General features: G+C 41.0%; 1 protein-coding gene across 1 annotated transcript in view; it reads right to left on the reverse strand.

The window, feature by feature from the left end:
* LOC124879104 (histone-lysine N-methyltransferase 2B-like) overlaps positions 1–13,706 on the reverse strand; it is a 41,682-nt gene that overhangs the window by 14,239 nt on the left and 13,737 nt on the right. Inside the window, exons 7-22 of the mRNA XM_047383419.1 lie at positions 10,265–10,326; positions 9,923–10,153; positions 9,197–9,306; positions 5,777–6,589; positions 4,001–4,114; positions 3,771–3,917; positions 3,524–3,616; positions 3,293–3,410; positions 3,074–3,184; positions 2,656–2,846; positions 2,432–2,533; positions 1,355–1,465; positions 1,107–1,183; positions 848–1,026; positions 698–765; positions 444–578 (exon numbers count right to left, since the gene is read on the reverse strand). Coding sequence (XP_047239375.1) covers positions 444–578; positions 698–765; positions 848–1,026; positions 1,107–1,183; positions 1,355–1,465; positions 2,432–2,533; positions 2,656–2,846; positions 3,074–3,184; positions 3,293–3,410; positions 3,524–3,616; positions 3,771–3,917; positions 4,001–4,114; positions 5,777–6,589; positions 9,197–9,306; positions 9,923–10,153; positions 10,265–10,326 — 2,662 coding nt within the window. The remainder of the gene's footprint in view (positions 1–443; positions 579–697; positions 766–847; positions 1,027–1,106; positions 1,184–1,354; positions 1,466–2,431; positions 2,534–2,655; positions 2,847–3,073; positions 3,185–3,292; positions 3,411–3,523; positions 3,617–3,770; positions 3,918–4,000; positions 4,115–5,776; positions 6,590–9,196; positions 9,307–9,922; positions 10,154–10,264; positions 10,327–13,706) is intronic.

The following is a 13,706-nucleotide window of genomic DNA, read 5'->3' on the forward strand; positions in this document are numbered from 1 at the left end:
TTCTAGAGTGAAAGTCACAAGGTTCACCCCTGAGATCAACTGATTTATTTGCTGAAAACCTTGAATCCATGAACCCTTTCGAGGTGCATGCAATCCAGTTTTTTATTTAATCGGTAATTACAAAAAAAAGTGATACAAGATGACAATGCCAAAAATTGTACATTTAAGAGCAGATGATGTAGAAAAAAAGGGAAAAGGCTGACATTTGGGTAGCTATGTGTATCTGTGGCATAAAACAAGCATAAAAAGTGTTCTGATTGGAGAAACCTATTTTCTGAAGTTCAGATATGTATAAATTTAGCAAGGAATAAAGTCCAGAAATACAAATTATATTCAATACTGCACTTTCCTTTTTCAGAATACCAAAATCCATTTCCAGACTAAGGCTGTGAAGAAGCCCTGCCATGATCAACATATATTAATACTTTTTATATAATAATTACCAAGTGGCGCCCCCTTGAGACAGCACAGTGCACTTGTAGAAGAGCGCTATTCTGTTCATAGACCTCCGCAGACCACAGGCAACAGTTGATATGTGCCCACTCGTTCTGCCCCAAGTACAACAGCCGTCCTGCATCCTATCAGGACAAGAACAAAGCTCATTACTAATCCATCAAAAGGTAAACAGGAGGCTTTTAGATATGATGGGACATTTTCAGCATCCAAGACAAGAAAAAAAGCTTCTGTAGAAACTCACACTGGGAGTGGCGTCTCCATATTGCTGGCAGAGAGCACACTGCCTCACATCTTTCATCTTAGAGGAATCTGCAGGTACCAAATTAACATGGTAAACTAGAGAAAGCAAACTCCAAAATATCTTGTTTTACAGAAGGAAATGTTTCCCTACCTTGTGAACACTCAGGGACACTGATCTTAGCTCGAGCCTCCTGTGTAGCGACTGAGGACAGCGTATAGCCAGTCTGAGTCTCCAAGCCCTTGAATTCCCTGGTGTGGAACGCTCTCTCCATCCACTGTGCATAGCTGTGCTCCTTCGAAGGAGGAAGGACGGCCTCGGGAAGCATGCCACTGAACAGCAGAGGGGAGGGATTTTGAAAATAGCTGCTTAAAAGATAAGGAATACGTGCTGATTAGCTGAATGCACTCACCTTGGCAACTCTTCAGAGAATGTGCTCCACTTCTTAAGATGGGAAACAGAAAACCAGCTAAAAGCCTGTTTCATAACCTGCCATAAAAACAATTCAAGTCAGTTTACATGTGAAACAAACAGCCATGTTCCTGCTATTCAAGCTAAGGACAGACAATAAAAACAGCCTGGTAAAAAGTGAAATGGATAAAACTAAAATAATGAAGTAAAAAATACTCTAAGTGAGAAGGGAGAAGTAGAGCAGCTCACTTGAACATAATGTGCTTTGGACTGATTTGTTGGCCTCTGATCCTCAGAAAGCAGTTCCTCTTCCTTCACCCATTTTTTCATCACAGCAGCAACATCCCAATGAAACGCTTTCTGAGTGAGCAACAATACGGGACAGTCTTTTAGAGTGGATTCATTTTCCAGATTCACATTTTTACAGTTTTCAGTCAGTGTTAATCATTTTCTGATCAGTAAACAGAAAGATTCAGCATTAATTTACTGCAGATATGCCTACAGTGGTGAGGATTCAATTATGTAACCTGCAAAAACTAGAAGTAGAAAGAAGGGGAGGTACGGAGAGAAGAGCAAACAGATGAACGGATTGAGGGACTTGTACATGTGGCTTGATGGGTAGACAAACGAAGGATGGATGGATAAACAAACTAAAACAAATGGATGAGCAATTGAATGAATGGATGGATGAATAGAATAAGGGATTGATGGATGGACCTAGCAGCAAAGACAAGGTTACCCTGAGCTCCGTCTGACCATTTCAGAAATCACGCATGGCAATATCCTACACAGCTGTAACTTTACAAACAATATAGTCTGAAGTGTGGAGCAACTGGAGGTTATGGGCAGCATCAATGTCACACCACATATAAGATCTGCTTCAGAAGTCCTTTTTACGCTAGTTTATTCTGCTGCTGGCTGGTCACACAAACCATACGCCACCACTACATCAATACCTTGATCTGCAGAGTCAGCCTGCCCCTATATAAGTCAGCTAATACGGGCCTGTGACTACCTCACCTGATGCTTCAGGGACCAGCTAACCTCGACTGCCCGTGTGGTTGGACTGTTAAACGAATGGTCTCAACAGGAAGATGGACGGACGGATTGACAGAAAGATGGACGGATGTACAGATGAATACTTTTAGACGATTAACGGAATTAGGTTTGGAAATCTAAAAAGTTTTCCATACCAATCAGACCTGGAAAATGGATATATTTTATAGCCAAGAACCCAAATTACATCAGCTTAAAAAGTAATTTCTTAACTCTGGTTGTACGTTTTGCCCTTTTGACCAGACAATAAAGGGGAAAAAAGAAACTCACTATTGAGGTGTAACCGCCCTCTCTCAACTTCTCGTCCACAGCTCGTAGATCACAGACTTGTTGCTGCGCCCTGAAAGACGCCGTCTCATTTGACTTCTGACACTGAAATGCAACAAGTTAATAATCTCAATATATCTTCAAACAACATAAACAACTTAGTGAAGGCGACTTTTTCGGACTGCTTCCATTGTTTTCTGGAAATGTATCTATCTGGTAGATCTCACCTCTTTACAGAGCAGGAGGTGCTGAGTGGTGCTGGAGGAGAGGAGGTCAGTGAGCACCTCCTTCAGGCCGGCTAGCAGCTTGCTCTGCAGGACTTCCTTCAAGCTGCCTTGTTCAGTGTGGCTCTGCCTGCAGGCTGTGCAGATGAAAGCTACTTTGTCTGGCTGGCTTGACATAAGCCCAAAAAGCTCTTCTGCAAATACAAAGACCATGAAAGTGAGTTTTTCTTCTTGATTATAGAGATAAAAGAAAGAATGTAAAACATTCAGAATTTTAGACATAAGGCATTTGTTAGTTAAGCCACATAAATGTTATAAAAGGTGTTTTTTTTTTTTATCTTTATTATTTTCGGTCCAGCAAAAAAGTAGACCTGGCAAGACGAAGGCAGAAATGACAATTTTCTGTATAAATATTCCTCACCTGAGATTCCTTCACATCCATGGTGAATCCAGTGGCTGCACGCCGAACACCGCATCATTTTAGAGGTTTGGTTATCTTCATAGCACTTGTTGCAGACGGTGCAGAAATTACCTGTCACAAAGTAGAAAAATAAAACACATCAGCACCAAACCTTTAAAATACTTTGGATAAGCTGCTACGAAGCTTTGATGAGCCGCCGTCGTGTTTTGGAGCCCCCACCTTTCTTATTGAGGCCAGTGCAGTCGGGACAGAGGTCATGCTCTTGGTTCCAGGCCATGTCCCAGGTCTTCCCAGGAGTAACGCCGCAGCTCTTACAACGGATACACGTCATACACACCTTAAGGGACAAAACGACAATTCACAACGTTTACTCCTCGACCTCAGCTTCCTCTTGATATTCCTAAACCAAAACAAGATTCCAGTTCACTTTGAGGAATCTATAGCAGTTACCCAGGCCATTTTGGCAGTCATTGGTTTCGGGTACGTTGGACCCAAGCAGGAAGGGTGGTAGGAGGTTTGGCATCTCCTGCACTGCAAGACAGGCTGAACAAAAACACCAATTGTGGATTTATATTCCACTTTTATTCCTTTCTCTTTCATGAGTCATAAGCGCTTTACGCGTGTGTTAAAATACAAAGGATAAAATGTAGCATCTAAAAAGCTAATTTCTTCCAGTTTTTAAAGTGACTCCGCCTACCTTCGCCTTCTTGCTTCTACGGCCGCACACATGACAGAATTTGCAGCGTCTGCAACACCAGTTCTCCTTAGAGTCCTCCTTGGGGCGCTCATCAGGTGTGAGGCAGAAATTGTGAAAAGGTTCACAGCAGATCTGGCAAAATATCATCTGCCAGATGCAAAACATCATGGTTAAAAAGAATTCCTAAGACGATCATTCATAGACTTTTAATGCTCCAACAGCTGAAGTACCTCATATTTTCCTTTACTTGCACAAAGCAGGCAGACAGGCTGAGGAGTGGTTGGGACTGAGGTGAGAACGCTGAGGCCGCCCATTAGCCACACATTCTGCACAGCACAGTCCTCCTGGATAGATGCAGGGAAAATATCACAAACATCACGGAGATGAGTCAAAAACATTTTTTCATTGGGGTTTCAGGTTAGCTTAAACTTTAGCTTTAAAAGTGTCTCATAGAAGCTGTTTGCTCACTGATTTGTTGCAGTAATAAAAGCATGCATTATGTTCCGGGTATGTTTTTTATATGGCAATATCATATGAAGAATGAAGAAACAGTGGCTTGCAAAAGTGCTCATACTTTCTGAACTCTTCTACATTTAGTCACATAACCATCAACCTCAACAGGGATTTTATCTGATAAAACAGCACAAAGTAGTGCATATGAGAACTAGAAGGAAAATTATACATGGTTATTTTTGTGTTTTTTATTAAAATGTATCGAATGCATTTGTACTCAGGTCTCCCATACTTTGCAGGGCCGCTTTTCGCTGTCATGAAGGCTGCAAATCCTAATGTGTATACCAGAACATCTAGACACGGACGCTTTTGCTTATTCTTCTTAGCAAAATAGGTCATTTTTAGTCAGATTGGATGAAAAGTGTCTGTGAATCATTTTTGAAATGTTGCCACAGATTCTCAGTTGGATTTAAGTCTGGACTTGTAGCTCTGTCTGAACGTTTCGACTCATCGTCCTACTGGAAGGTGAACTGCGGCCCTGGTCTCAAGTATTTTACAACCGCCACCAGACATTCGTACAAGATTGCCTAGTATTTGGTTGAATCCATCTTTTCATCAACTCTGATAAGCTTACTATTCCCTGCTGAGCATCCCATAGCATGATACTGCCACCACTGTGTTCAACTGTAGGAATGATGTTTAACGCTGATTAAAAAGCTTTTGTCAAAATGATTAATTTTGGTCTCATGTGATCAGAGGACCTTCTTCTAGAAATTAGCTGTGGCCTGTAAACAACCTTGAAACATCTTACTGCTTTCCTTCTACAATGGCTTTCTTCTCGCCACTCTTCCACTAAGGTTAAACTGGTAGAGTGAATGACTCGGTTTCCTTGTAAACAGATTTCCCAACCAAAGCTATGAATCTCTGCAGCTCCTCCAGAGATACCATGGCCCTCTGAACTGATTAATGCTCTACTTAGCTGTTGTGCCACTCAATTTCCAGTTGGTTGATTGATCAGTCATCCAATTGGTTCAAAGCCTGGGATGTTTTTTTTTATTTTTTATAATCAAACCCTTTAAACTTCTCCACAACTTTCTCCCAGAGCTGTCAGCTGTGGTCCTTGGTCTTCATGATGCTGTTTGTTCACTAATGTTCTCTAACAAGACAAAGCTGCTAGATTTATACTGAGACTAAATTAAAAACAGCTGGAATGTATTAGTAAGATGACTTCTGAAGGTGATTAACTCCACTGGAGACGGGGTAACAGAGTAAAGGGGGCTGATAAAAAATGCACACCACTTTTTAGAGTTTAGCTTTTACAAAGCAGTTTTTTTCCTCCTGTCATTTACCTGCTGATCATTTAATAGCTACAAAGCATCAAACTGTGATTTAATAATTATTACTTTGAAAAGCATCTGACCTAATATGACCAGAAAAAGACTTGGATGTAAGTTGCAACCACTAGTAAAAAAAACAAAAACAAAAAAAAGAAAACTTGTATGCATATAGCAGTGATCAGTTATATAAAAACTGTCTTTAGAGCAAAGACTCACCTTAAAGTCCACACGGATCTTGTGCTTGAGCTGCAACACGCCCTTTTGAAGAAAGCCGTTAGTTAACCCTGTCAGCGTGTTCACTGATGCACATTCAGGAGGATTCTGGGAACGAAGCACATATTGTGGATCAGTTGTTGGACAGCTTTGCAGCTCGGTCTCTTTTACAGAAGGCGTCGCCTTGTCCTCTTCATGCTGCAACCCGTGCGCGTCCTCCTGCTCCTGTTGCTTCTGTAACTTTTTGCCTGGACTAAAAGTCCAGGAAGGGTTTGGAAAAGCTTTGCCCACAGTTTTATCTGCATTGGCTGAGCATACATCCATTAGACTGTCTGGATGCTTTACTTCAGGCTCACATCCCTGATCACACTTCTGTGGCAAAACCTCTGCCACAGCTGAGCACGAGGCAGATGTTGGCTGTTGTCGAGTTGATTGTGGTGTTGGATCGCGCAAACCTGAGCCTGGCTGCACCGCAGGCGGAGGCAAACGTAACAGAGGAGATTTCTGTGGAGAGTCTGCAATGGGAGGTGATGGCAATACAGAAGCAGGATACATTTCAAGTTGGAGCAATTCTGGAGGAGAGTTTGTTACGTTACACGATGGCTGTGAAATAGGAAGCTGTGTTAAACGCTGGGACTGATCCACAAACTGAGGCATCTGCCACGGCAAAGACTGAGAGCCAGTCTTCAGGATGTACGCAGGCAGACGGTACAAATGTATCTGCAGCTGCTTCTGCAGCTTCGGCACTGGGTTCCTGATCGATCCGGATTCTGGGAAAGTTTCTCTGCGCTGCTTCTCTTCTGCGTTCTCCTGTGCCTGTGAAGGAGGGGACTGCCTAAGCCAACCAGCAAGACGGGTTCCATAGTTACACTATTAATAGTAGCATGCAGCGGCGGCGACCAGCAGCAGTGACAGTGACAGAGGAAAGGAGAAGCAGAGTTGAGGATAATATGTAAGCAAAGAGGAATAAAAGGCAAAGAAGAGTTACAAAAAAGCATTCAGCATTAGCCATAAAAATATATGTACTCTGTTGTTGGATTTATCTGGTATGAAGTATGGAAAAACTACCAGGGAACTACTATATTTAGGGATGTCCAGATCCAAATCCAAGTAGCAGCTTAGGGCTGCAACAGAGGCCTTTTTGCATGATTCATATCATGAGTCCCTGACTTTACTCAATTCCTATTCCATGCAGTTGGTGAACCATCTTATTTAATGCCAAACCCAAGCTAACAATGCGGCTGTTACACTGCTTTCCAGTGTAAGGTTCACAAAACTATACACAGCGCACAATATTGTACTGCCCTAACAAATCTGGGCTTTTCTTTGTATCACAATAACAAAACAAAAAAAATCACCCTTTACAATAATATTTACAGTAAATGACAGACTGTATTGGCTGCTGCAACTTACTATCTGTGTGTGTCATGTGAACTGCTCTGTGTGGTGTATTTAGACTGTAGCTGGTTTAGAAGAGAGCAGCTGAAACACTTATTAATAACAATTATGACATGATGTTCAAAGCAAGGCACCCAAGTTTATAAAGCAGGACAATAATTTATGCTAGTTTTGTAGGCACATGCTTAACTGGACCCACATTGGAATTGGTTATGAGCCAAATTATCAATGACTTGTATCAAAAGAGAGTAAACATCCTAGGTTTAGCCAGGCACTTTAGTGAACTGCTTCGTATGAAAGCTAAGTCTATTGACAAGATTGTAGCATGTGTGTCGAAGCAGATATCGTCAGGAATACATGACAAAGCTATGCTACTCTCTGAATAATTTAATAGCTTGTAAGACTAGTATAATAATGCAATCCTGCAGAAACTGCAGTTGGGGGAAAATATCTGTCGCCGACAACAAAAAGGGATGCCACAGTGTGTGTAACATCCTTGATGGTTGAATTAAGTGGGACAGAATCAGTAAAGTACAGCATGTAATATTCAAAGGTAGAGTGTTATTTTTCTTTGATAGCTAATTAGTTTATAATACATTTAATTAACTTTAATGTTTCAGCAAATGCCTCATCCTAAATGATTTGGTTCAGCATCCTGGACATCCCAACTATTTCTGTTTAAACAAAAAAAGACGGCTAACATATGTTCTAAGCGATCTATGCAAATAGCATCAAGTTGGAAAGCATGATATAAATAGAAAAATAATATTTCACATGCTGACATTGCATTTTCTTTTTAAATATGAGAACTAAAATATGAGAGCTTGATTTTTATGCAAAATGCAGAAGAGATGACCATAGCTACAGGGTTATGAAGGTGAGGTGCATCACGCTGTCATACCTAACCCCATGCAACTGCTGCTCGTCCTAAAACTGCTGAAAAAACCTCTGATAATAACTTGCAGACCGGTTATTAAATACGGAGATACATCTTATGATTATATGTTTTTTTTCTGCAATTATAAGGATCGTAAAAGCAGTGAAGGAGAATCAAGCAACATAGATTTTAAGTAAAAAAAAAAAAAAAAAGTGTTATAATCAGAAAAAGCATATAAAGCTAGCAGAGACATAAACACACAATGCCAAACATCTCAAGCTTATTTGATGAATTTAGGTGCGTTTTTTAAAACAGTGGGTAAATGACAGCAAAACGTTTGAGCCAAAAATGAACAGCATGTTTGAGTCATGACCAGAAGAAATAGCTGTGAGAAGCCAACTTAACTCAACTTACACAGATTTCCACAATTATTATTCGTTAGGTTCAGATATTAGATGGTTGCCTTTAAAAATAAATGATATTCTCCAATAATTGCCAATTAACAAAACACCGTGTCAAAGAAAAAACAGCTACTTTAAAAAAAGACCATACGTTTTTTTATGACCTCTAGCGATCGCTCGGTTAAAAGCAACAACAGAAAAAGCAATACTACTAATGTCAAAACCAAGGATATGAGATTAATACAAACCAAGTTAGTAAATACATTTTTTCATCAAGTTATACCGCTTCAAACTGAAAGAAAGACTATATCTTTCTAAAACATATCTGAAAAACTGTAGCTTACAAAAAGGAGAAAAAGTACATGCAGAGGGCTTACTTTAAAGCATAAAGTCAGAAATAAAAGATAAGCATCAACGAATTTTAAAGATCATAGTTAAGTCAAAACAGATTGTTAAAAAAGGAGAAAAACTGAGTAACATGAAATCCTGGGCAATGTATTATTTGGAAAGAACTGCTTTTGTTTTAATTGTGAATATCTAGACAGTGTTACTTGGTGTTTGGATGAAAAAAACAAATTAAAATTTTACGGGGAAAAAGTTCCTTCAATGTTAACAAATTTAACATGCAGAGGACGCTTTCTAAACAAAAAACATAAAAAGGGAAAAGCGTTTTCCATCAATACAATTTTGCCCAGTGTTACTTAGGTGGGACACAGAAGTCGAGGGGAATCGGGAACTTTTCTTTACCTTGTACGGTCTTTGTCTGCTGCTGGCAGTTTTAGGGAATGCCCGGCGATTCCTCATCGACTCAGTGATTTGGTCATCTGGCAGCAAAACACCATTTTGAGCTGAAACGCCTTCGGCACAAATAAAGACAAATACATCAGAGAGGTATGATTTGGGGGGATTGGTTATCCAAACCAGTGAGTATCGAAAATTGGTAGCAACACTGATCAATTTATTGCTTTATGTTTTCCTAGAAATTCAGGTCTTTCTTTTTTAAATTATGAAAGTAGGGGATACTACAACATTTTGCTCAATTTTCCATACTTGCATGAAAAATATCTTCCCCTAGTGGAAAATAATGAAACATAAAAATTTAAAGGGATTACAGAACAAAGGAATAAAAGAAAAAATCAAAACTATAAAAGTGACATTTTCAATGGGAGTAAAATGAACGAGAAAAACGCAGGAGACCAAAACTGCTCTTCTAGTTTAACAACCACATAAAATACTTGTAGAAAACCTAAACTAAAAAACAAGGTCAAATGTAATGTCTTTGTTGATCAACACAGAAGGTTATGCAAAAATAAAAATTTAAAAAACAAAATGTCCAGGAACCAGGAGCGTTGAGGAGAAACATGTGGATGTCAAAATAAAAGGATAAAAGTTGATCACATTTAATTGACCAGTCAATAATTTTAAGGTCGCTCAAAGTGCCAAATATAAGACCAAATTGGACTTGCTCGTTACCTTGGCGTGAAGAAGCAGCTGCATTTGGATTGCCTGCTTTCTCCTTTTCTGTTTTTTCCTCCTCTTCTTCGGATTCGGATTTTAGCAATCCGCTGTAGGAGCGCGGCTTGATTTTACGCAGTGACTGCTTCCTGATGCCAAACGTCATGGAGGACGATCCTTCCCCTGCTTCTCCGACGCCGTAGTTCACATCACTGCTGGACGCTGAAGCTGAAAACTGCCTCGAGTGGACTGAGAAAAAAGGGACTTTGTGATTAATTACAAATTTCATTTATTTTGCAGAAAAATAACATTGCTTATTAAGAAGAGAACAGGAGAACCCTCTCCTTATTAGAAACCTACTTTTTAGTGGTTTTCCAGTACGGCCAATCTTTGCTTTCACAATCCGGTCACACTTTCTGTATCTGGCAGTGGAAGAAACGGAAAATGAAATTAAAAGTTGAAAAGTAAAAGTTCTCTGTAGACATCTGCAAATGTGTTGAACTGTAAGAGTCAACTTGCCTTCTTTAAACAGGATTGTTTAAAATTCTACTAAATCCTACTACTTCTACCGTTTAAAATAGAAGATTTTAAACCGTATAATGGCTAAAAATTAACCAATACAGAGCTCCAGGTAGCAGAAATCAAATTAATGCCCTGACTCAACTGTAGCAACGTTGACGCACACATGTTGTACTGCGAGTTTGAATTGGGAGCCATGGAAGCATTTCTGGTAAACTACCGTAAATTCCGGACTACAGAGCGCACCTGATTAAAAGCCGCATGCTCTAATTTTAGAAAGAAAACCAATGTTGTACTCGTACAGGCCACACCGGATGTTAAGCCGCAGGTGTCCCACGTTGTAATATGATTGACACAGAAAGATATCACACCTGAGGAATTTTTAACTTAATCCGTATGGTAATATAAACAAATGCATATTGCAAATGCTTTTTTTTTTTTTTTTCAAACAGTGGCTAACACGGCTACCTTTAAATATACGTACGTTATCAGTTACACACAAATTTCGTTGCTAATGCTTTTTTTTACTGAACTGTGCACGAACAACATTCCAATATCTCCTAATTGATTTACATTGCAGCCTACCAGGTCAAAAGTCATTGATCGCCTTCTTCATCTGAAACCATCAAAGTCCTATTCTTCAGTGTCTGAATTGAACAGCCTCAGGATCTCGTCACTCACTTCAGCCTCTTAGTTGATGCTCTCACTTGAGCGCACCCGGTCCCCTTAATCACGCAGCAGTCCAGCCTTTCGAATCCCGCTGGTGATTTTCCATGTTGATGAGGGTGAATATGAATGACTGATTTACAATACCGGTAATTGAATTGTGAAAGTGCTCTTGATTTATCGCACAAGTTCATTGGACCTCTTTGAACTACTCATCAATTTGATTGGTCTACTGTTACCAGGCAAAATGTTTTTGGCGGCATGAAAAAAAACATGCATTAGCTGCACCGTTGTATAGGCCGAAGTGTTCAAAGTGTGGGGAAAAAGTAGCGGCTTATAATCCGGAATTTACGGTAATTCAAATTATTATATGCCAAGGAACCCGGACACTCTGAACACACCATTCCTAGGGTGAAACATGGTAGTGGCATCATCATCATGATGCTTTTCGTCAGTAGTGACAGGGAAGGTGGTCAAAGTTGATGGGAAGACACAAAAGCTCCTGAAGCACCAACTGCCTTCCTCTTCTCAGACTCCCTGCCTGTACTTAAGATCTCTGAGTTTGCTTAACGGGCAAACTGGTCAACAGATGCTGCAGTCAATCTGGATCTACACTTGACCCTGCACCACCACGACCACCCAGGGACGTACCCCGGAATCCAGTTTGTGGACTTGGCTAGGCCTTCAACACCATCAACCTAGACACCACTATTATCAGGCTGATTGGGGACAATGACAAGTCTGCATGCAAACAGGAGGTCAATCGGTTGGTCTACTGGTATGGTCAGAAACACCTGGAGATCGATACCATGCATATGTGCACCAATTTAACCATGTCTTTCTCTTTAGTGTATATATACAAAAAAGTTTTTATTTTTTCCCCATTTTATATACACTGATCAAAAAAATAAAGGGAACACTTAAACAACACAATATAACTCCAAGTAAATCAAACTTTTGTGAAATCAAACTGTCAACTTAAGAAGCAACACTGATTAACAATCAATTTCACAGCTGTTGTTCAAATGAAATAGACAACAGGGGGAAATCTTTGGCGATTAGCAAGACACTCAATAAAGGAGTGGTTCTGCAGGTGGGGACCACAGACCACTTCTCAGTACCGATGCTTTCTGGCTGATGTTTTGGTCACTTTTGAATGTTGGTGGTGCTTTCACACTCCTGGTAGCATGAGACGGACTCTACAACCCACACAAGTGGCTCAGGTAGTGCAGCTCATCCAGGGTGGCACATTAATGTGAGCTGTGGCAAGGTTTGCTGTGTCTGTCAGCGTAGTGTCCAGAGCCTGGAGGCGCTACCAGGAGACAGGCCGGTACACCAGGAGACGTGGAGGAGGCCGTAGGAGGACAACAACCCAGCAGCAGGACCGCTACCTCCACCTTTGTACAAGGAGGAACAGGAGGAGCACTGCCAGAGTCCTGCAAAATGACCTCCAGTAGGCCACAAATGTGCATGTGTCTGCACAAACGGTTAGAAACAGACTCCATGAGGATGGTATGAGGGCCCGACGTCCACAAATGGGGGTTGTGCTCACAGCCCAACACCGTGCAGGACGCTTGGCATTTACCAGAGAACACCAGGATTGGCAAATTCACCACTGGCTCCCTGTGGTCTTCACAGATGAAAGCAGGTTCACACTGAGTACATGTGACAGACGTGACAGAGTCTGGAGACACCGTGGAGAGAGATCTGCTGCCTGCAACATCCTTCAGCATGACCGGTTTGGCAGTGGGTCAGTAATGGTGTTTCTTTGGAGGGCCGCACGGCCCTCCATGTGCTCGCCAGAGGTAGCTTGACTGTCATTAGGTACCAAGATGAGATCCTCAGACACCTTGTGAGACCATATGCTGGTGTGGTTGGTCCTGGGTTCCTCCTAATGCAGGACAATGCTAGACCTCATGTGGCTGGAGTGTGTCAGCAGTTCCTGCAAGATGAAGACATTGAAGCTATGGACTGGCCCGCCTGTTCCCCAGACCTGAATTCGATTGAGCCCATCTGGGACATCATGTCTCGCTCCATCCACCAACGTCACGTTGTACCACAGACTGTCCAGGAATTGGCGGATGCTTTAGTCCAGGTCTGGGAGGAGATACCTCAGGAGACCATCCACCGTCTCATCAGGAGCATGACCAGGCGTTGTAGGGAGGTCATACAGACACATGGAGGTCACACACAATACTGAGCCTCATTTTGACTTGTTTTAAGGACATTACATCAAAGTTGGATCAGCCTGTAGTGTGTTTTTCTACTTTAATTTTGTGTGTGACTCCAAATCCAGATTAATAAATTTGATTTCCATTGATGATTTTTGTGTGATTTTGTTGTCAACACATTCAACTTTGTACAGAACAAAGTGTTCATTGAGAATATTTCATTCATTCAGATCTAGGATGTGTTATTTGAGTGTTCCCTTTATTTTTTGAGCAGTGTATTTCTATTAAAAATGTCTTAATTGAGAGCCCAAGTCAAATTCCTTGTTGCTGTGCACAAAAATGGCAAAAAAGCTCATGTTGGATGCAGCGACTGACTTGAGACTGAGACAGATGTTCACCTGTCAGCAGAATAATGACACCAAAAACACATCCATAGCCATAACGGA

The sequence above is a fragment of the Girardinichthys multiradiatus genome, chromosome 13, assembly GCF_021462225.1.
Source record: "Girardinichthys multiradiatus isolate DD_20200921_A chromosome 13, DD_fGirMul_XY1, whole genome shotgun sequence".
NCBI classification, from domain to species: Eukaryota; Metazoa; Chordata; class Actinopteri; order Cyprinodontiformes; family Goodeidae; genus Girardinichthys; species Girardinichthys multiradiatus.